The sequence below is a fragment of the Salvia hispanica genome, chromosome 6 (assembly GCF_029641045.1).
Source record: "Salvia hispanica isolate PSC_SH4W2 chromosome 6, Shi_PSC_v1, whole genome shotgun sequence".
Lineage (NCBI taxonomy): Eukaryota > Viridiplantae > Streptophyta > Magnoliopsida > Lamiales > Lamiaceae > Salvia > Salvia hispanica.
The window spans coordinates 36,482,360-36,506,915 of record NC_142697.1 but is presented as its reverse complement, the minus strand read 5'-3'; the positions used below and the strand labels follow the sequence as shown (position 1 = coordinate 36,506,915).

General features: G+C 34.4%; 4 protein-coding genes across 5 annotated transcripts; all 4 read left to right on the top strand.

Moving 5' to 3' along the window:
- The first annotated feature begins 1,556 nt into the window (after positions 1–1,556).
- Positions 1,557–3,371, top strand: LOC125208392 (uncharacterized). Of its 2 annotated transcripts, none has more exons than XM_048107998.2 (4): positions 1,557–1,717; positions 2,099–2,306; positions 2,384–2,447; positions 2,732–3,371. In XM_048107998.2, exons 2-4 carry the CDS (start codon positions 2,116–2,118, stop codon positions 3,002–3,004), a joined length of 528 nt encoding a protein of 175 aa, XP_047963955.1. In that variant the 5' UTR covers positions 1,557–1,717; positions 2,099–2,115; the 3' UTR covers positions 3,005–3,371. The 2 variants fall into 2 exon arrangements, with proteins under 2 accessions (XP_047963955.1, XP_047963954.1); XM_048107997.2 differs by having other exon boundaries at positions 2,729–3,371.
- Positions 3,372–8,247: 4,876 nt separating this feature from the next.
- On the top strand, positions 8,248–8,714 carry LOC125203234 (uncharacterized). Its single transcript, XM_048101546.1, has one exon. It carries the CDS (start codon positions 8,296–8,298, stop codon positions 8,590–8,592), a length of 297 nt encoding a protein of 98 aa, XP_047957503.1. The 5' UTR covers positions 8,248–8,295; the 3' UTR covers positions 8,593–8,714.
- A 3,200-nt stretch (positions 8,715–11,914) lies between these two features.
- On the top strand, positions 11,915–14,412 carry LOC125204506 (sodium/hydrogen exchanger (DUF1218)). The gene is made up of 3 exons (XM_048103182.2): positions 11,915–12,117; positions 13,518–13,723; positions 13,857–14,412. The coding sequence occupies exons 1-3, from the start codon at positions 12,016–12,018 to the stop codon at positions 14,119–14,121; spliced, it is 573 nt and encodes a 190-aa protein (XP_047959139.1). The 5' UTR covers positions 11,915–12,015; the 3' UTR covers positions 14,122–14,412.
- An 8,802-nt stretch (positions 14,413–23,214) lies between these two features.
- Positions 23,215–24,210, top strand: LOC125203264 (LOB domain-containing protein 41-like). The gene is made up of 2 exons (XM_048101576.2): positions 23,215–23,467; positions 23,549–24,210. Exons 1-2 carry the CDS (start codon positions 23,278–23,280, stop codon positions 24,064–24,066), a joined length of 708 nt encoding a protein of 235 aa, XP_047957533.1. The 5' UTR covers positions 23,215–23,277; the 3' UTR covers positions 24,067–24,210.
- The last annotated feature ends 346 nt before the right edge of the window (positions 24,211–24,556 follow it).

The following is a 24,556-nucleotide window of genomic DNA, read 5'->3' as shown; positions in this document are numbered from 1 at the left end:
ACGATGCAACCCTTCCCCACGTGTCTCATTTTACAGCCTGTAACTCGTTAGTCGTTACGTCATTTTCAGAAGTTAAAATTTTGGTTCATATTTTTACCCCACTGTTTTTTTGTTAACGAATAAAATAAATAAATAAATATATGTACTCAAAAACAAATGAGACAATTCAAATTGACAAAAGAAATAAATTAATATCGCTACCAATATTTGGGTGCGGAAATCCACCGATTACTAATTTTTCAGTTAGAGTTTATGATTATATAAGATGTCAATAAATTAATAATCATATTTGTCATTGTACTAGTAAAATTTATCACCTCGTGATTAAGTTGTTATTTTATTATGCAATTATATTTATTTAAATCGTTTTTATAATTTAATTTTTTTCATATATAAATTTAACTAAATTATAGTATAAAATATATAATTCAAAGTTATATGTAAAGAGATAAAATTAGACTAATGAATATTATGAGTTAAATGTTTCATACTAGTATTTCTAATTTTTTTTATAAAGATAAATCATGATACAGACCGAACAGGAAAACTCATCCCAAAAGACATAGACTATTAGGAGAGAAAACTTATTTAGTTTATATACCACGTACCAGTTGTTCTCACCACCGATATGAGAATTGAACCTGTAACATTCAACCCTCTTTAAAGGACCAACATCCTCGTTAATCACGGCCACATTGGTCACGGTTGGTTCATTGTTAGGCCACCACTATGAGTTCTCGTTGATCACGTCCACGTTGGTCACGATAAGTTTGTTGCCCGGCCACCACTCCGAGCCGTTTGGGGCTTTGGTCTCTAAATGAAAGCCCACCGGTTGTTCTCACAACCGATGTGGGAATTGAGTTCGTAACAAATCGACAATAATAACTTGAATTCCCGACTTATCGATTGAAAAGGAAGCATCTTAACAACTGACCTGTGTTTCATTGTCTTGATACTAGTACTACTACTATTTATATTAGGTGCTAATTGAAGAGGGAAAAATAAGTATAAAATCAGTAAATATGCATAAATAAATATCATTATGATGAATTTAAATTACCATACTAATCGCATGTGGGTGCATAATTCTAATTTCTAGGTTTGAAAAATAATCCCAAACTTCGGAAGTATTTAAAAAAAAAAAAATCTTTCTATTCCTATTTCAATTTTCACTATTAGGAGTATAATCTATATGGGATAATTTTATACCATAATATGAGGCTCTAATGCATTGGTACATCCAAAGCAACATCGTATTTTAGAAATATCGACAGATAATAAGGTTACTTCGGCAAGTCCAATATGTGGCGGATTTGAGATTCCTAAAGCGGTGTAGAAATCGAAATTGTATAATCCAGACAAATGCAAACATACATATGATATTAAATCTGAAAATCCATAGACCAAACAACATTAGATTAAATAAATTGGCGTTTAATTGTAATACTACGGGCCCACGCGCTGATATAATTAAATTGGAGTATTTATTATTTATAATTTATTTCATCGATCTCATCTCGACTCACTGTATATAATCCCACGACTCCTTCACCCCTCTTCTCCTCGCCATTGCCATTTGCTATCTGTTTTGTCTCTCTATCTTTTTTTTTTTTTTTAATTTAGCGCTCACTTTTATCATTATCATTATTTTTATTTTTTTCTTTTATTTTTTCGTTTCTTCTCAAGGAGTCTCGCAATTTTTGTACAGCCTCTTCAGGTAACATTCACCTCCTCCGCCTCTTTAGAAGTAATTGAGTTTTTTATGATTCTGAAGCTCGGTTTGAGGTTCATGTCCGATATCTATAGTTAAGGTTATGAAATAACAAGTAGATCTGGTAGGCTAGGTCTGCAGAAAAAGTTGTTACTATAGCTTTGTGTTTTGTAGTAAATCCTAACGCTAAATCGATTTGTCCGCAAACTTGTTATCTCTCCAAAAAGTTAGGCGACTTATAATTTTGAGCCGACGTTGACCAGGTCATAAATTTATGTGTTGAAGGCTGATTGGGTTTCATTTCATGTCATAAAATTTCCGTTATTCACAGATCTGCAAATTTATGGGCTTGAAACTAACTTGATCCGAATTTTTGGTAATTTACAGGTTTTCCAAGGTAGGAAATGAACCGCTACGCAATCCACCAAAACAGCTTTGCTGCCTACGAGGAGATGAGAGGCAACGCCGCCGCCGCTGCCTGCAGATCTGTGGAGATGAAAGAAACGGTCATCTGCCCTAAGCCGCGGCGGCTCGGCTTGCTCCACACCACTCTTCACGACCCGTCTTACCCGAGGCCTCTCAGATGGCACGCTAGGTAATTTTTCTAATTTTTTTTAATTTAATTTCATTTTTGTGGTCTAATTTTTCTTCTTTTTTTTTCCTTGTTGACAGCCATCACCAAGAGGTTTTTGATTCCAAAGCTGGAAGCGAGCTTCTGGACATCATCCTAGCAAAGGTTCGCCTTTTCTCTTAATTTACCCTTCATTATAAGTAATTCCAATTTCTAGAAAATTTTAAAAAATTAGGACATACATCATCATCCATCCATCTCTTACCTAGTGCTAAACAACAAATCAGGAATATTTCTAATTCTTTGTTAGGTTGCTTTATGTCAAAAGTGCATCATACCAGATTCTATGCCTCTTAAATAAAAATTGTTTCTTTAATCACTAAACCAAGTATCTATCTCTCCACATGACTCTGATCTAATCAAAATTTGGTACTGAATTTCTTTAGCAGGGTGGTGGTTGTGGTAGTGATCAAGCAGTGCCCCCATTTTTTTCCGGGTCGCCGCCGAGCAGAGTATCTAACCCACTAATTCAAGACGCGCGGTTCGTGGCCGAGCATAGCACCCCTGTCCCCCCACACGCAACCCCGGCCCCTTCCCCCTCCTCTACCCGCAAGGGGGGCTGTGTCCGGGCGAATTTTGGGAACAACCCGGCCGTGAGGGTGGAGGGGTTCGACTGCCTGGACCGGGATAGGCGCAACTGCAGTATCCCTGCCCTGGCATAAGGTTTAGGAGTTTTCAAGATTTTGATCTGCTAAGTTAAGTGGATGATCATTCAAAACATGATTAGGTAATAGTAGTGTATATATATGGATGTTGTTTGCTGTAAATAAAGGGGTGGTGTATGTATTGAGCAGGAAATAATTTTAGGGTTGTTCGAGTTGAGGTGGGTTGGGCCCCCCTTATGCTGTAAGTAGAGAGGTGAGAAGGGGGGGAATATGAAGTGCGTTTTGATGTCAATTTTGAGTAGGGCGGAATATGTATAAAGAATTATGGATATATAGCTGGCGCTGAGTCAAGATGTTCTGTAGTCAACAAAATTGAGTTTGTAAAACATTTTAATATTATAAAAATTTCATGTTTTTTTGGGTATCTTGTGATATTTTGTCCTGGTTTTGTTAATCGTGTGGTGAAGATATGATGATGCCTTGCGTGGTAGGCACGCGAAGCGTGGATAAGCCCACTCATGAATCATGATGGTAGTGGGCCCAATTGGGCTGGGCCTCAGTATTAATTATGGATAGTCGGCATCTAGTCAAGCATGTGTTATTTATTTAGTAAGAAATGTTGCAGATTTTAATTGACTAATTATTTAAAATTTAACCAAAGAAAGGCTTACCTTAATTAAATACTTGATATTGACTAATTTTCTAAGTATATCAGAAACCATACAAATATTTGACTTTAATGTGAAATATAACTCCGATCTTCTCCGCTGATCTGATAATCGAGATACATAACATTCAATTGATTTTTTAACTGACTTGACTATTACATAATCCAATAATCTGTTAAACTTATAGGAGTACCACAGCAATAAAATAGCTGTCCATGTTTGGTGTGTGACTTGACTATTACATAATCCAATAATCTGTTAATCTATTACATAACATTCAATTGATTTTTTAACAGAACAGTGATCCCATAAACTGTGACAGAATGTGAGCTTTGGTCGAAACTATTCTCAACTTTGGTACTAGTAGCCCACATGGGCATTCACTTTACTGTGTGTGTGTGTTTTAAGTTTGGTGTGTCTCATTTAATGAAAGCAAGTTGTGTTCAATTTCAAACAAGAGATGGACAAAATTGTAACGGTCATTATCGCTAATGAGAATATAATGAAGCTGATCGGAAATGGAGGGCTGCTATAAGCTGTAAATGGAATTGTGGAATGGCACTCGCAACCTCTTATCTATATTTCCAAAACTAACCCTACTTATTCATTTTAGTGAAATTAATTGTTAGGGTGAATTAAACGTGTGTATTTGATTTTTTGTAACATGTTTTACTTTAGATCATTAATTTCTTTTAAAATAAATTGAATTAGTTTGGAATGTTACTTCGAATTGATAGAAAACAGAAGATGATACGGAATGTTTGAGTTCGTATACTGTTCAACAAGATAGAATAGAAAACAAGCCAAATTTGAATGGGATTACTCCAAAATTGGGTGTACGAATATGATGATGCAATTGACTTCTTTGAAATTAACGTGGCTAATTTAACGAGTGAAAAAGGGCAAAGGAAATTAAATATTGTTGTGGCTAAATAGTGAAAAAGGGTAGAGGAAATTAAAAAGGGAAGGAATGGATCCCAAAGTACTACTACTAGTATACAAAGTATATAAATTTTTTTATACATCTATTTAATTTATCAATTGTCGTTAATATCACGACGTATATAGTATATGCATATTTTAATTTCTTGTCTGATTAAAAGAAATCGATATTTAAACGAATAACCGCTGGGCTGGAGCCACCGCGGCGTGCCACATTACTACAATTAATTGAATTACAATGAACGAGATAAGTTTGAAAAGGTATGTGACATGCTATAAATACATATGTGTCACAATCAAACTCGCAGATTTAATGTATAACTGAGATCAATATTATTCGGAGCAACGTGACATGGCCAGTCACACAACTAATAAACGGTTACAACAAAAGATAAAATTAAAATCTGCAACATTTCTTAAAGACTCAATTTCGAATATACATAGGGCTATACACTTTTATCGAATTTCTCAAAGAGTGATAGGTGATAAAAGGCCAACACATAGCCCGAAATCCTAGATCTGACAATGAACCAAAAGTCACTATTAGAAATTGTTCACTTATCAGCGTTAACACACTCCCCCCTCACGTGTGAGTCGAATTGACACATCAGACTTCTATCATATGGATAGGCAAGAGAAGAGATAAAGAGATAAAATCTATCATCGACTTGGACCCGCTCTGATACCATATTAGAAATGGACTCGAGTATTTGGAGCTCGAGAATAAAAGAGATGAGGCAATAACTATCATGCCTCTACATGTATTTATTGGAGCTCGAGAATAAAAGAGGCGTGGCGTGGAGAAAACATATTTGGTGGAAACATATATATTTATTGGATTATCATGATCGTTTGTGGAAACATATTTGGTAAGATTGGAATGTCTGACTTTCGTTCATGGCTCTATTAGGATATTAATTAATAGTATGATAAAAAAGAAGACTGAGAGAGATTCGATTGTGAGAATAAAGTTCAAAAAAGAAAAAAAATGAAAGTAGGGTCAAAGCATTAAAGTGAATAATCTCACAAACAAAAAAGGAATAAATGTCAATGAGTTGGCGAATGTCAAGTAAAAATTTGTGAAAGATTAGGCGCGCAGTAAAGTTTAAAAAAGAATTATCTTCGATTCTCCAAGTTTTCTTTTTTTGTCATTTTCTTTTTTGCAAATAAATATTTATATATAACATGCACTCAAGTGTGAAGAGCTTAATTACAATTTTCCAGAAAAATCAAGACAACAAAAAATGCAGTGGAAATACTATTCTTATAGAGTCTAGTTTCGATTCAAGGCTTGTGAGAGTGATCTGTCCGAAATACAAAGTTGAATTTCAAAAACAAAGTAGAGTATATCGGCCCTAGCATTGCACGTTCGTGGCTCAAACTTTCCATATTCGTACCACGGGTAACAGTATTGAGCGCGTTCGGGTCTTGGCGTTACGAACCCTACGTGATACGCATGGCATGAATTTTTCATATTTGCGAACCATGCCTTGACATTGCATGATGCCCTGTCTTGTTTCCATTTTGGTGTCAAAATTTTGAAGTAACATCTATCTAATATATTAATCCTAAGAGCACTCCCAATGCATCGGCGATAAAAACCGGCGTTAAAACGCCGGTTATCGCCGAGTTTTCGCTGGCAATGGGGTTCAGTCGGCGTTTTTCCGGCGTTAATTCTACCGAATTAACGCCGGTTCCCGTTTTAACGCCGATTTATCGCCGAGAATACGCCGGCCACTGTAGGGCGCGTTCGGCGTTTTTTCAGCATTTTTTTTAATACCCAACGGCTATTTTTACTCCCCTATATATAATTCCTCCTCCTCCTCCATTCATCACACACAATCTTCTATATTCAATCTTCAAAATTATGAGTTCAAATAGGAAAAATTCCTGAAAAATTCCGAGATGAGGCCATCCAGATGTATAGTGGCCAGTCGAAGGGCTTCAAGTATTGGAAAATCTATGATAGGCTGAAGGATCTCCCCAAATTCCGGACGGAGATGCACAGCGCGCTGCACGGGAAATCGGTGCGCTCGCGACTTAGCGGTGCGGAGAGTGAGGGCAGCGCGATCCCCATCGACTTGTCTGAGGATGGTCCGCACGAGCGCCCTGTGGGAGCGAAGAAGGCGAAGGGGAAGGGCACATCGTCAGATGCCCAGTCGGAATCCCCGTTCTTACAACAAGCCACGTTCTCTTCCAATGCCGCCACTCTGGCGCAGTTGTACACGCTGTACTTCACCGGCGGCGGAACCCCAGAAGAGAAGCAGTCCCTCTGGTCGACCATCCAAAATATGAAGATCAAGATGGGCCTCTCGCCGGACGCTCCTCCCTCTTAGTTTTTTAAATCCTTGTTTTTTATGGTTTTTTATTTGTAGTTTTTTTTTTCTCGTTGTATTATATTTTCCAATGATTAATACAACGACGAATTGTTCATTTATAAATCTATTTATTAAACACATTTGTAGGGAAAATTAAATAATATTAAAAATGATGATGTAAAAATGAAATGTTGAGTTAGAGAGAAATAAGGGAGAAACCATTGGAGCAGTTGGCTAAAAGTTGGCTAAAAACTGGGGATAAATTTTGGTGCTGATGTGGCAGGAGTTAGGGAGAAATAAGGGAGTTTTTAGGGAGAGCATTGAGAGCGCTCTAAGGGCATCATTTAAAATTGGAGAATTTTGAGATTGCAGCCTCTTTATTAAAACCAAATTTCCAACATATACCACCGATTGAGAATACTTCAGCGTGAAGAATGTTTTGGCAAATAATTTCTAGAGTTGGATGTTTCGTACACAAGTTTCTATGGTTTATTATAAATAAAACGTAATAGCGTCAACTAGATATTATTTTTATTTGAGTTTTGTTTTCCTCCAACCTTTTCTTACTCCAACAACATATAGCTGCATGCACAGCAGATACGTGTTTGCATTACTATCTCACACCAAACATTTCTATGATGCACTACCTCCGTCGTTCACAAAGAAAAAATGTTTTAATTAGTGAAAAATGATAATCCATCACACAATTGGAGTTACTCTTATTATAGGCACAAGATTTAAGAAATATAAAGAATACTGAATGGAGTATTTTTTTAAATGAAGATAGTATAAATTATGTTTTCATGTGACTTGTAAGTTAACATATGTAATTACTTATTTAAGGGCGTTGCACATAGTGTGTAAACCTGTGGCCTGATTTCAATTTTTTAAAATAGTTAAAATCATATTTCTTTAATATAAGAACGTAACTGATTTCGGTTAATGGGTATATAAGTACCGTAGGAGTAATAAATATGCATACGTGTTAATTCTAAATTTTTTGGTTTATCTTAATTATTTAATTTTTATTATTTTACTGACATATTGGTAAATCAGTTTAATAAGAAACGTAATAATGAGTGATACGTACGAATAAAGTGTGGATATAAAATTAGTAATGATTAATAAACATGTAAAAATATTTTGTGTTAGGTTTATAAATAAAATATTTTTGGTGGTCAGCTTTAAACAAACTTAATAATTGAGTTTAAAGTTTGAAGTGGAAACAGAAAATGAAAAATCGAAGTTTAGCGGTGGAAAAAACATACAACCCCCAAGAGAGTCCTGCCACGTAGCATCACACAACATCAAGCTCCAATATTAAACCGCCACTCTCCCATTTTTCAGCTATATATATATGAATACAAATTAAGGGAATTTAATATATCGAATAATAATTAGGAAACACCTATGATTAAAAATGAAGAGGCAAAGCGGCAATGATGGGAAATGTGATGAGGTTAATAAGAAAGTGAGTAGGAAAAAGAGCAAAGGCGTGGCGGCGAGCGACACGAAACAAGTGGCGGTGGAGAAGGCGGAGGAGGAGGAGCGGAAGGAGGTGGAGGAGGAGTGGTGGAGTGGGGTGTATGAGGAGATGCCATGGGCCACCAGTTGGATCCCATTTTGGGAGGTCGAGGCCTATGATGCTTTATATGGTGATGTTTTGTGGGATTTTGATATTTGGGATTTCAATGGACTTCCTCTCAATCCATCTTAATTTTCTTCTGTATTTTGCTTATGTACTCTCTGCAAAATGTTTACTAAGTAGTTCGCTCTTCCTTGATGGAATATATGTACATTTAGGGCTCGTTTAGTTATATGGTCTGGATGTTAATTTCATGGCTTGGGTTTCAAGATACACTTTTCAAGATGTTGATTGGTGCGTAAATAATAATTGTAAAGAATAAAAATGACCTTATGCGTAAAAATTTTCTATAAATTGAAATAATGAATCATTGATTAAATTATCTAATTTTCAAAACATTAATTAATTTAAATTAATTATAATTGATTAATGACATATATTCGATGAATAATTAAATTTATAATCAATTGGCCCTAAATTTAGGCTAAACAGAAGGCCGAACAGTATAAATTGGATGCCCTAGGAGCCAAGGGCGGACTTTCTGCTTTATTCTTGGGCCTCATTGAAGTACTTTGAAAACAAACCAAACAAATTTTGTCATTTATATGCAAACCATGAGAAAATAGGGTAGGGAAAAAATTGCTCTACTATGCAAGTTTGTAGGAGTAAGACTTTTGCAACATCATCAACTCTGAATTGAAAATGTAGTGTTATGTTGCAATTTAAAATGACAATGAACACCCGTTGCTTTTCTAAGTTAACATACAAATTCCCTATTTCAGAAATGTCAATCAGGATAGTTTAGAGAATTTTGGTACAATCCTGCTTGAGTTTCAGGCTGATCGAGCTAGTTTTTTATTGTGTTATAAATTTACTATCCCAACCATTAATATTCGAGTTCGGGTTAGTCCAACGGACTAATTAGGTTACAACTATTAAGTACAATTATTTTATTAGTTTAGCTGGTTTTGAATCAATCCTGTTTAGATTCATGCTAATCGAACTAGTATTTTATCGGGAACAATCTTAAAGGACTCGTTTGATTAAAAAAATGGGATTTGAGAAGATATATAAAATAATATAAGAAATACAGGTTCCATGTCAAGGATATGCAAATATATGATTTTTTTGTTGTTGTTTGATTGAAAAGAAATTATCTAAATTTGTAAAGTATTTTATATAATATGGCTTAATTTAACAAATTGGTGGGTTACATAAACATAGTTAAAGTTATAATTTTGGTAAGACTGGGTAGGGCTCTTGTCTTATATTGGGCTTTGAGTTAAGTTTAACTATGATATCAAACAATTAGAAATGTCGATATATAATTCTCTATCTTGATATTACTAACTTATCAAACACGCACTAACACTAAATATTCGGGTTTCAAATTAGTCCAGCAGACTAATAAAAAACTATTAATAAAATTGTGTTATTTATTTATAAGTGATAAAGATATACTCCTATTTCTTGAGTTGTGATCAATGTCGAACCAATTTTAAAGACCGAACTAGAGACCAAATCTGGGCCACTAGATCTAGTTTTTTTGATGAGATGTGCTGCTGTGAAAATTTTTTCGTCTTCATTACTAGCCCATTTTACTTCATTGTATAGGTTTATTACTTCATTCTGTACGTAATACCTTGAAACTACAACATGTTTTTACTTGTTTCCAGTAAGTATTGAAATGATTCAACATATGCTTCATTCAAATTCATTGACGTGGGTTTTTGCTTGATTAACATTTAAAAATGCAATTTTTTCAAGTGAGTTTATTACTTCATTCAGAAACGTTATTACTTCATTTGATAAGATTTTTACTTCATTGGATAAGATTTTTACTTCATTCCAGTAGGACTTCAAATGCTTCTACACATACTTCATTCCAATAATTTATTCCATTATTCCATGTGTTTATTAAACCATATTAGCGCCATGGCGGTGGTGATAGATATTGTAGAGAGAAAGAACGGCATGCGACTGCGAAACCACATTTACGTGCTGGAATGAAGTAAAAACCTACTGGAATGAAGTAAAAACCTACTAGAATGAAGTAATATATTCTGGAACGAAGTTAAATCTTCGTAACATGTTAGTATGACTTATTTACTTTCGGATGAATTAAAATAGGCTTATGATGAAGGCGAAAATAATTTATAAATTTCTATATCTTATCCATAAAAAACTAGATCTAAAAGCCCTAATTTGGTAGGGTTCGGTGGTTCGGTCTTTAAGAGTGGATTTGTGGATAATGAGACTCCCTATTTCTTACCGTTAATATATACACAATTACGTCATTTAACAAAATTAATATTATAAATAAAATTATATTTAGCATAAATTACAAATAAAAATCGAAAATATAAAGTGTATATAAGAAAGGAAAATTCGTAAGAAAATAATAATATAAAATTTTTTTGTTTATCTATTTCTTTTTAGTTTAAGACAATTATAAAGTTTCATCCTATCTCTTACCTAATAACTTATATTTTTCAGAAAGAAAAAAAAGAAGAAAATGTGAAAGAATTATATGAATGAAAGATTGTAACGGTAACACATGAGAAACGAAAAATAAGTAGTAAAAAATATTACTCTCCTTGTCATTTAAAATACAACCTATTTCTATTTTGTTTTATCCCTTTAAATTAGAAACTTTTTAAGTTAGGAAATCTTTCTCTCTAATGAAATGGAATCATTTTTTTACTAATAATACTTCAACAAGTTCTTCTTATCTCATTTTTTATTTTACTAATTATGTATTAGATCCCGTATTATTGTCAAAGTTTCTATTTTTGAAGGACGAATATAGTATTTTCGTATAGCCAAGCATGCTAGCGCGGTATCTAATTAAGTTGTGATTTTTTAATCATAATCCTCTAGTTTTAGCGGGCTAATTGGAGCAGCCGTTGGGTCATGATGAACTAACATCCCTATTTCCAACTGGTGCATTCTACTATCTCCATCTTTTATAGAAATTTTTAAAATGATACGGGTTTAATGCGCAACTGATAAAATAAAAAAGAGGTATAAAGAAAAATGATTATTGTATTGTTAGTATAGAATGAGTCATACCTCATTATGATAAAAATAATTCTATAAAATAGAAAGTTTCAATTTTTAATGGATGAATCAAAATGAAAATTATTTTCGTTTTTAAAGGATAACGATAGTAATTTTTTATCTACATTTTTCGTGAGACTACATTTAAAATTTGTGTTTATTTGCCAATAAAAAAATATGGAGCATTAAATTCTAAAATGTCTAGATTGGAAAAAAAAAGAAAATTAATTACTTTCGTTCATAATTAATGTGTGATTAATATACCCGTTTGTTTTTCAATTAAATTCCATTAAATATAGTTTGACCAAGCGTGCAACGCACTTGCTCAAAATCACGTCAGGTTAAAGAATTTACATAAAAAGCGCTTTTCGGATAACAGCGTATTATTGTTTCTTCTTTTCCTACTGTGCTTTTCCATTAATCTGCACAAACACAAACACTCTCTCTGTTATTTACACCTCAATTACCCTGAGACAAAGGAGCGGGGAAGCTGATATGGGAGAAGGCAAAGGGTCGTCGCTCGTTCATCTCCTTGTCATTGTTCTCAGCTTAGTTGCATTTGGATTCTCGATTGCTGCGGAGCGCCGCCGTAGCACTGTAATTCATCCGATCTCTCTTGTCTATCGCCTTTTCTGTTCATTTCGACACATTCCAACTCGATTTTAGTTGATGATTGTGAAATGCTGTTGTTTCTTCTTCTGGTATCTGTGCCTTTTTGTTTGTGTAACCTTACTTGCTTTCTATACTTGGCCTTGCCAGTGTGTGCGGTTTCACCGTGTGTGTCCTTTTGGGGAAGGATTGTTTTTGTTATGTTTTCATGAAATTAATAGCTTGTGACACTTGATGAGAGCATTTTCACTTGAAATCTGTAACCTTTGATTTCTACAGGTTTTGGATTGACTATAATTATTTTAGAAACCCTCGGAAAGTAGAGAAGGGTTTTTAGATTTTGTTTATAGTTCGTAGAATAATTCGTTGTCGATTGATTAATTGTTGGTTTGCAATGTTGCTATTTCTGTGGTTAATTATGGTCCTTTATATTGAATGTCCCTTTTCTTTTCAATTTTTGTCATTTGAGAAATTAATTTCTGATTCCGGTGGTAGGCATTAATGTGATTTCTGGTATTTCGTGGATGTATTTAAGCAAAAGCAAAATTTGTTGTGGCAGATTGATGCCTCAGTGTTTCAATATGTTAGGTTTGTTATAAAGATTCCTTTTTTGTACGAAGCAAAACCTTGCAAACTTTTGATTACTGTACTTAAATAAATTTTGAAGAAATCATGTTGGGCTGGATGTTGCTAGATACTTATCGTTTATGAGCAACCTTTGGTAGCCAAGAAATGTGTAGTTTACTTCTCCTATCTCGGAGTGCAAGTTTTCTTTTTCCTCTGCTTACTCAGTTGCTGCTCTTGGCTGTGTATCTCCTATAAAACATGTTGTGAGTTTCCACATTGCTGTGTACCCTTAGGGCTTCAATTGGTTTTAATTGGCCACAGACTCAGATATTTTATGCATTTATCCTAAACTAAGATTTTAACATAGTATTTTGTCTTACTTTATTGTCCCATGTTGTTCTGGTTTTAGCTAGGTGTTGGTACTTGGTATAATAACCGGTTGATTCTTATTCTGGTGATCTTCTGCTTCACTGCTTTATGTTTTTACCTGTCCAAGATACGTATGCGTACGTCTTTTCAATAAAAACTTTGAATTACTTGATATTTATACAGTCCTAACTTCGAAACATTGTGAAACATGTTTTTGTACTCCAAACTATATTAGTGCTTTTTTGGTATGTTGGACTACATATATTCTTAAATACAGTTATCAAGATCCCAGAGACATTGTTCTAGCATGTTGCCTTGTTAAAACTATTGACTAATGCTAGCATTCAATATCTTTACTTCATAACCTGCTTCCTAACTTATTTACTTTTCATTATTTTAGCTGCGCAGAAATATAATTATGACTTGCTTTCTTATCTCTCCTTGCATAACAGGGTGAATTACATACGGATGCTGCTACTAATCAAACATACTGTGTTTACCACTCAGATGCTGCTACTGGCTACGGAGTGGGGGCTTTCTTGTTCCTTCTCTCAAGCGAGTCCCTGCTCATGGGTGTCACAAGGTGCATGTGCTTAGGAAGACCTTTGACACCCGGAGGAAACCGTGCTTGGGCCATAATATATTTTCTCGCCTCATGGTATATATAAATTATGTGTCCCTTTATTTTCACAGGACTCGGGAATTATGATATGTTGAATCACAGCATAGTAACTATTGCTATATCGCTTACTTGACTGGATTTGTGAATGATTATTGCTGAACTTTCACAGGGCGACATTCATAGTGGCCGAAGCTTGTCTGATAGCTGGTGCCAAGAAGAATGCTTACCACACGCAATACAGGAACATGATCTACGCAGATAATTTCTCTTGTGAGTCGCTACGAAAGGGCATATTCATCGCTGGAGCTGTCTTTGTGGTTGCAACAATGATTCTCAACGTCTACTACTACGTGTACTTCACGAGAGCAACCACTCAGCCAGCGAAGAAGCTCAACCATGCTGGTTCGGCTGTTGGCATGACAGGGCGTGTATAGGGAGGTGAATCGTGAAGAGTTTTTCTTGCTAGTGTGAGTGACTGTTATAGTATGTATACCTTAGGCGACGGAGATGTGATTGTTCTTCTTGTCTACAATATCTGTTGACTGATTAATGGTGAAATTCAAGCCAAAATCAGATCAAGCAGTGGAATCTGATTTTGGCCTGTTTAGATTTTGTCTGATGATGTGTCGTTGGGTCTGAAACAGAAATGATGTCTGGAAGGAATCTATGATATTTGATATAATGTCTTACAGTATTGATCAGTGATTAATACTATTGTTATGCAAGTTACCTGTATCATTGAGTGAGTGAACATCGAAAAATTTCACATGTAATACTCCCTTCATTTCCCATTAGGAGTCTCATTTATGAGCGACACGAGTTTTAAGAAATGTTAAGAAAAGTGGGTGAAAAAAATTACTAGAATAAGAGTCTCAATTGTATATATTAGTTTTAAATGGCATAGTGAGTGGAAATGAGTTAGTGGAATGTGGGATCCTATTACCATTTATAGTAAAAGTGAACTGAGACTCCTATTCGTGGATGGAGTAAAATAGAAAAACGGAACTCCTATTCGCGGATAGAGGGAGTACTACTGTGTATGAATTCTAACCATTCTCATCAATTATAAAAACTATAGAATTGCAAATAAGTTAGGCCAAAGGGGCCCAACCCAAAATCAAGTTTGTGCTGGCTCAATAACAAATAATCAAGTCCCACCAACACCTCAAATGTATTCATTTTCAAATGTGATTTGTTGGTCACTTGTTTGGTTACCTCGGTTTGTTCATTCTGTGGGGGTTGGTCACTTTTGGGCCACCCACATATATCATCGTTTATGGTTGTAGTGGATGATGATGCCTCTTTGGTTTCTTATAGTTTGGTAGTAGTGCTCGATATGTGGGCTTATTATTTAGTATGGTTTTATATTTTTCTAGTTCAAGTAACTTTTGGACTTGGACTTACTTGATCTTTTGTGAATAAAATTCTTAAAAAAAAAAAAAACTAATTTGAATAGACATATTAAAATGGCATAGATAAACTATTTTTTGGGGACACAGTATCATTCTCCCAATAGTAATACTCCGTTAATACCATAGCTGGATAGCCGACCAACCCAACAGCTGGATCAACCGAATCTATCGTCTCTGCAAATCTATGTTATTTTTAATTGTCAATTAATAAAATAGCAGTAGTACTACTATAAACTTCATATACATTAGCCACTGCATTGTTTTATAATCGTATGTACGAAGTGACATGTGATCAAGATTTTGTGCAATGTTGAAAAATGAAACGGGTGACGGGTCTTAGAGACAATTTAACTTTGCTAATGCTGGTATTAGGAAACTTAATTCTAACTGCTTCACATTCAATATATCATCTTTTATATAGATTTAAGAAGTTGGTATGGATTTAAAATTCGATGATACTTAAACTATTAACTAGAGATTTTGAGTGCTGAGGATGATTTTGATATTTATTTATTACTAATAAAATAAAATAGTAGGTAGTACAATAATAAGCAACTTGAAGTCTTTTATAGCAAATGGCAATTTACAAAACCACACAACACGGGGACCCTTGGACTAATTAGAGGACCAGAAGCCTATACATTTGTTTGTTTATATTATCGATTTTCGACATGTATTATTTTTCTTATTCATTTGGTCTACCCAAATATATTATCGTACGAAATCAAGTCAAGCATATGTCTATCACAATTCACAGCCATAGTTGAATATATGTGACAATGCAAATAGCCGCCCATCCTCCACGTCATTTTTAACGTGTGTTTTGTTAATTATTGAAGGGCCTACTAGCACTAGTACAATCTCATCATGTGAAGGGGTCAATTATAAGAGTTTATCGTTCTCCCTCTTGAATAGAATCAATCACAACTTCGTAATCTATTTATATAGTACTTCCTCCGTCCCAGATTAAAGTCACTTTTTGCCCTAAAAGTCCGTCCCAGTTTAAGAATCATTTTTAGAATTTTCCATATTTGGTCATAGAATTTTACCTCATTTTTCATCAAAATTATATAAAAATGTCATTATCTACCGTCCCAACCATCTCATTTCATTTATTACACACTTCAACTCTTTCTTAAAACCCGAGGCATAACAATAAGTGACTCCAAATGTGGGACGGAGGGAGGAGTATTAATTATCCTACTTGATTAACAGTCACATATAACTCAATATCAAGGCTGGGAATTCGGTTGATTCAGTTAGAGTCAATTGACCACAACACCCCAAGTTTCCAAAAACGAAGAACTGGAACCGAAATGAATTAGGTTCCTAATCTATATACACAGTTTGATTCGATTAATCAAAGAGAAACCAAATTGAAAAAATAAATTAAAATTGGTGTTATAAAACATTGGACAATGTGAATATTAAGAGGTTCATTACTTTTTTATTTTTCCCACAAATTTATCTAAATGACTTTCCTACAAAACCGTTCAGGTATTAAAAATTTAATGATTATTTAAATAAAGTGAGGGTTATAACCTACCTAAACTCATAGAAAATCACAAAAATATAACCAAAGATCGGACTCATTCAAATCTATAGTAAAATTCTCTAAATAAAATAAAAATAACTTAAACACAGAAATTTTAATTAATTATTTTTGCTAAATCGATTCTACTATTAGTTGTAACCGATAATTATCTCGTCCTTAGACATGGAACCAGGACTGAACCGATCCCGACTGATCCTAGATCAGTTATTTGATTATCATCGATCTTTTCAATTCGATTATCGGTTAACTGAATAACCTATATGGCTATACCTAGTGCTACACAAGATTAATTTAATTTTTTTCTAAAACCTGATTGTGACTTTATTTGATTCCAACAAATTTCTCCATCGACGTGTGGCGTTTGGAGAGTGGGGCCCATCCCTAGCAGTAAATTGTAAATAGCTCCCTCTACTCTCCGCCATAAAAACACAACAACAAAACCAGCTAAAAAAACCGGAGATTTCCTTACATTACATGTATGATCAACGACTCCACTCTCTCTCTCTCTCTTCTCTAACATGTAAATGGAACATTTAGCCGTCAATTCATCCCATTCTCTCTCTATCTCCAGAGCGAGAAAACAGCATCAAAAGTGATTTTAGTGAAGATCAGAAGCCTCCGTATATACCCCGCCGCCGGCAAGAAGAAGAAGAAGACTCGTTGGGGGGCTATTTCGGTAATCTCGCTATATGTGGGCGCATCCCGATGTCACTTTCCGGTAGAAAAAGACTGTTTTGCCCACCGTCGCTGGCGCTGCTCCTGCTTATCATACCTCTTCTTCATCTCTGTTGGATTTCAGCCCAAATCCAGGTAGGGGCAATTCGGTCATTCCCCGCCCCCAGAATCAATCAAACCCAGATTTTCACAGAGTATTTCAAATCCAGAATTTCCGGTCTCAACACCACTGCCACAAACACTACTTTTCTTGAAAATAAAAGGAGAATTCCTAGCTGCCCAGATCCTCTCCACAATTAGTGTTACTACATTTAATTTTCCATTATTTTTCATTTCTTGGATTTTTTTAATCCAAAATACCCACGTTTTTTCTCGTATCTCAGTTCACGATGATACAATTTGTATCCCCTTTTCCAGATTTATTGTTTATATTCCACGGGCTAAACCGTGGGTATTTTGGGAATTCAAGATTCTTCCTTTTTTTGCTTCATATATCAAGTAGACGATGAGGATCATATAATCATGATGCACTAATAATCTCTAATTAATTAGTTCTGATTTGAGTATTATTCTTAATCTTAATGGAAAATTCCAAATTTTGGTTATATATGTTTTCAAATTCTAAATTATTTCACTATCACTGTGACCCCCTCAAAAAAAATGTTTTTTGAAAGATATAATCAGTTTTGAGAATATCACAGATACTATTGTTTTAGTGTTTTCACTGTTTCGTCGCTCAAGACCAAAATTTCTTTTTAGTGAGAATTAATTGGGGCACAGTTTACATTTTTGGTATTGCTTAGAGCATTTTGCTCTTCTATGAGTGAATTTTTTTACACTTTGGTAGACTTACCTCATTTTTCCATAATTGGTAACTGCAGATTCTGCACACACTTTACGTTTAGTACGCCACATACATTTATACAAAAGTTACCTTTGCAAAAAATTTACTTCTATTTACTGTGATCAAAATTTTTATGTGTATGATTGAATGTTGCTTGAATTTTCCTTTCAAGTGATGCCGTTGCTAAACAGTTTTGATTTAGATTTATGCTAATGGGTCCACATGGGAATTTTCATGAATTTCAGTGGATTTTTTTAGTTATTTTTGAGGTCTTAATTTTGTCATGGTGTATATATGGTTTTTGGCATATTAAATTAAATTATATATGGACAATCGGAAGAGAGAGAAATAGACCCTCGCTCAATCAGATGACCTTTTTTTTTTCTTACTCGTATTTAGGAATTGGGATGTCAAGAATTCTGGTGATATTTTAATTACTTGATGTATGTCTTTGGTAATTCTTGTCTGCAGCTGCGTTACTTGAATTGGGTGAATTTTGGGCGTGTAAAAGTTGTTTTGATTTAAAAGCTGTAGTTGTAGTTTACTTGGATCTGTTGTGTATTGAATTGTTGCTTTAACAATAAATTTGATTTTCACTAATATGGACACTACTTGTACTGACACTGACTTCAGAAATATTGTTATAAACGTATGGTAAAAGCAAATGAATACGGTTTCTTTAACAAAATAAATGCACCTTCCACAAGATTATAGACCATATTGCTATGTATCAATAAAGATTAGCAAAATTATGTGGATTAATCGAAAATGAATTTGTGGCAATTTTTTTCATGAACTGATGAATTGTAAGATGTGAGACTATACAATTCAACTTATTACTCCACTAATTAATTGTGCACACACTTATTCACTTTATACTTATAATGTCTTAACAACTAAATTTAATTCGTCATCCATTATATGAGAAGACCAAGCCATTGATCTAAAATGGTGGTTTCCTAGTATAATAATTTACAATAAAGCTTAAATACACTACAAATTCACAAGTACTCTCGGAGACTGTCACAATCTTGATATGTCTAAAACAATTTCTCATTACTTTCAAATGCATATTAAGTTTATGTAATAGTGTAATATATACTACAAATGGAGTCAAAGGAAATTTGTCACATGGGTGTCTTAAATAAACATAAGATGATTGAGAAATTACATGAAAGAAGAAATAAAAAAGAAATGGTGAAGCTATTATTTTACCCAGAAGAAGTTAGATAGATTGACAGGAAGGAGCAGAGGGTTTCAACTGTGACATTGAGAAGATGGATCATTACATCCATAAATCTGATGCAACTTTAAAGGAAGACAGATCCATTCCACAACAGTTAAAATTTGGTCCACTTCACAATCAAACGCCAAAGTTTGGCTGAAATCCATATAAATATACAACCTCTTTGTCATTTTCTTGTAAAAATTGGATGTAGACAAAATACATTACCAAATGGAAACAATGCTTACAGGATTACGATTTACGTCAAGCTCAGGGGTATTATAGTAATATTATTGGTTCAGCATTTCCTCCAACCCGGATATTGCACTAAAATAATAGTAGTATGATAAAGCTAAAATCAATTTTTCTTTACAATACTAAACTAGTACTACTATGGAAATATTTCTCAAAATATACTGTACTATTTCCTCCATGATCAACTGTCTCAATTGTTTTTTTTTTTCAGTCCATTCATGATTAAGTGTTTCCTTTATTTTTTTACTACTTCAAATCCCACTGATTCATCTTAATAACATTTTATTATTCAACAAAAGTAAGAATTATTTTCTACCTAAATTTTTGTACCACTTTCTATTATATTTCTTAAAATCTTAAGTCACTTAATCGTGATCGGAGGGAGTAGTATTCGGAGGACAAACTATAAATTAAAATCCATACAACTTAGATATGCATATACTATTGGTACCAAAAAGGAACATCATACCCCGCCGATCCCTTCTTTAATATTTTTTTTTACTTAACTAGTATTTTTGGATAGGTTAGGTTATGTAAAACTTGTGTTTCATAATATAGATCTAATGAAGTTTAAGTATAGAGTTAAATAGGGTTAGAAAATTACTTAAAATGCTAAGTAATACTAGTAAAAAAAATAGAAATAGACAAAAAAATGTTGGGATTCAATTTTGATAGACAAAAAGTACAAAAAAAAGGGAAAATAAAGAGATTTAATGGGGTTGTGCGGCGGGATAGACAAGCCCAGGGTTGAAAAAGACTCATGTTAGGATTTGTTTGGTAGTTTCTTGGATTGGCATCAACTTTTGTCCTTTACATATCTTTTCCTCCAAACACGACTTACTACACTTTGATTTTCAGCTAGTATGTGTTGTTAATCCTTATTTTAGTGTTTCCAACTTCCCATAAATTATAAAGAAACCCTTATAATTGTTGGCAAAATAATGGGTTATTATTATGTGTGATACTAAGTCTAACTCACATGCCAAATTTCTATAGGATAGTAATTATGTTTTAATACAAATATAAGTTTCAATCGCTTAAAAAATTTACTCCCTCCGTCCCATAATACGGCATAGTTGGAGAATGACACGAGATTTTAGGATATGTTGTTTTGTGTGTTAGGTGAAGAGAGAAAATAGTATATTTATATTAATGTAAGAGAGAATTTTTTCCGAAAAAGAAAATATGACATCTTTGTGGGACAAACTAAAAAAGAAAGTGTGACATCTATTATGAGACTGAATGAGTATAGTACTACTATTGCGTCTTGCCGTCGCGGGTGGTAATTTGACATATCCGTTGATATTAACCTAAAATTAATATCCACCAAAAAATTCTTTGTCGTCATGAGAATTTAGTCTTTTATAGTACGAATTATACAATCTGAAGAAACTATAGCATTCACATAGTTTCTACAGATGTTGTTTGATCATTTAGTTTAAGTACTAGTACTAGTTTATAGTGTATTAATAATATTCCCTCAAAAAATGTGTTGTTTGATCATTTAGTTTATGTACTAGTACTAGTTTATAGTGTATTAATAATATTCCCTCAAAAAATGTCTATTAATAGGCACTTTACACTGTTTAACCCAAAAGTGTATTGGGTCATATTAATAGGTGTAAGGCCCATTTACAATGTTTAAATTTTACTTATTTGAAAGCCCATTTATATTTCGCCGAGAAGGCCTCTTTATTGGCTCACACATTCACACCCATCTTAAGATATGGATATAGTTACAGTAACTTAAGAGATGCAGTACATTCGAATTGTTGTTAATTAGGTGTACAAAATAAAAACATGTGATACTACTACTACATGATATAAAATCAAACACTATCATATTTGAGAAACTCTATGTTTTATGGCGTCATTTATTTCATAAATTTCCATAGGAGTATATTTTTGGAGGGGAGGGGTTGGGCAGAGAGAGTAAATATGAAAAATGTAAATATTACTCCCTCTAATTTTGAAAAAATAATTATAAATAGTTAAAATGGAGAAAAAGTAACATAAAAAAGATAATATTGTAGATAATAATCTCCTCTATATTATTTTCTTTCTTACTTTACGCTCTCTCCACTTTAACTATTTAATATCATTTTTTTAAAACGAGTGCAGAAAATGAAATGCTTCTATTACCGTGGAACGGAGGAAGTAGTGCTATACACTTTTAAACTTCAAACTATACATGCTCTGAAAACCTTATGAATAATAACAATATTTAGTTAAATCATAAAATATTGACTCTGATTAAAAAAATATCTTTGCGTCTATTTTCCGACTCTGAAATCTTGACTTCGCTCGTCGAATGTCAATTTGTAATTTTTTTAAATGACAGTGCATAAAACAACATTCTTTTGTACTCCGATATTTAAAATTATTACGGATCCACAACAACATTATCAGGGCCCAAAAAAAACATGATGATTTTTATACAAACATTATTTCCTTTATTCCTCGTTAATTGTCTTTTTTTCTATTTTTGTTAGTCTCTTATTAATTGTCCATTTTCATTTTTTACCATAAATAATAAATAGTCTATATATTCTAATAATTGTTTTGCTTCATTTTTATTATAAAATTAATACTCGTAAAAGTAGAATTCATATTTCATTAACTTTTTCAATTCACTTTTTCTTACCTTTGCTATAATAAATGTTTGAAGAACCAAAGTGAACAATTTGGAGAATATTTTTTTTACTCCTACACAAAGTCTTGTTTAGATTTAAGTGATTTTTACTGTATAAAAAACTGAGTTTAATGGAGGGAAACCAGGGAAAATGGGCAAGGCGCACACGCGGCTGTGCCAATCAACGTGGCTATCACGCGCCGCTTGTTCCTAGCATACTAATTTTGGGATCAACTCTTAGCTTTAATTGGCTCAAATCTCAACTTGTCATGCCTTATACCAAAACAATACACGCTTTGCTTGTGAATTTTGTTTCAAAACATGGAGGAGAATTAGAACAGAGCACATCCAGAACTTGTTAGGAGATTATAGAATATGAATTGTTGTGACATAATAGAGTAATTGTGTATCCAGACAAACAGAAACGTAAAGAGACACAAATTTACATAACGTTGTGTTGGCTACGTCGACGGGCAGGAAACAGAGAATATATTGATATAGATTGTTTTCGGATTACAAAGTTATGTACACTACTTCTATATAAATAGGCACATAGACGACGAGCTAGACCCAATAAGATAATTATAGCATTAAACAGAAACATAACATAACAAACTATACCGAATCAAGACATACTAAAATGAAAAAATAAAAATTACTGCTCCTTCCGTCCCCCATTAGGAGTCACACTTATGTTTCTGCACTCGTTTTATAAAAATGATAATAAATAGTTTAAGTGGAGAAATGGTAAAGTTTTCTCTACATTATTCTCTCTCTTACTTTACTATTTCTCCACTTAAACTATTTATTATCATTTTATAAAACAAGTGCAGAAACGGAAGTGTGACTCGTAATGAAGGATGGAGGGAGTAGTAGTATATATTTGAGTCACAAATTCGGGTTCCCCTTTGCAAATAAATACCGCCGTCTATCTCCTCCTCTACATCCCTATATACATTTCATAATTCTCTCTCCTCTCTCTTTTACTGAAAATGGGATTAAGCTGCAATGGGTGCCGAGTCCTCCGCAAAGGCTGCAGCGAAGACTGCATCCTCAGACCTTGCCTCCACTGGCTTAACTCACCCCAATCCCAATCCAACGCCACCTTGTTCCTCGCCAAATTCTACGGCCGCGCCGGCCTCCTCAACCTCCTCGCCGCCGCCCCACCCCTTAGCCGCCCCGGTATGTCCACCAAAACCTTTACACATTAATACATACTAGTTACTTCAAAATCTCATGACATTTTCCGTTTTTTGTCAACAGAAATTTTCAAGTCACTCCTCTACGAAGCCTGCGGACGGATCATCAACCCGGTCCTCGGCTCCGTCGGCCTGATGAGCTCCGGCGAGTGGCCGCGCTGCCACGCCGCCGTCGAGGCCGTCCTAGGCGGCTCCCAGCTCATCTCGCCCCTACAGAGCTGCGACATCCGCCACGTCTCTAAAGGCTCAGCCGCCCGAGCCGGGAGCCGATGCCGCCGCAGACGATCCGCCTCGCTGGCTGACTCGGCCGCGACGACCGAGTATGTTAGCGAGGCGGAGGCCAAGTTCAGCATCACAGGGTGGGACGATAGCAAAGAATTGGTGATTGGTGAGAAATTTACAAGGGGTCCGAGCCATGACTCGTTCTCGGTTGAAACGGTCGAGCCGAGTTTAATGCTGTTTGATAAGGGAACGGTTCCGGAAAGTGGACTCAGTGAGGTGGAGCTCGAGTTGAGTTTGGGGATGAATCCACTGCTGCACACCTACTTATCTACACTCATTGACATTTCTGATAGCGAATAAATTAGAGAAGCTAGAGTTTAATTCCATAAATAAAACTAGTAGTATCTTCGATCTGGTATTTTTAGATCATAGTGATTCAAGTTGTTATTTCGGAATTTGAGTCTATGTGTTTATTTCAATGAGATTGCTTTGATAAAGAAGTGATATTACCGCATGGATTAGTGTTTAGTAATCTTCATTCATATTAATTGTGAAGTGAGAAATTTAAAGTTTTAATGATACCTTATGGAAATAGGCAGTGACTGAGCCTGGTAAATGGTAAAAGAGAAGGAAAGGAGATGAGGTAGGAGCTAGTACTTTCTTATGGAGTACTCCCTCCGTCCCCGATAATTTGGGATACTTTGACTCGGCACGGGTTTTAAGAAACCTAATGGAAAGTGAGTGGTAAAAATTGGTGGGATGTGGAACCTACTTTTAAAGTATTAGTTTTATAATAAAATGTGAGTAGAAATGAGATAGTGGAATATGAGGTCCACTATCAAAAATGGTA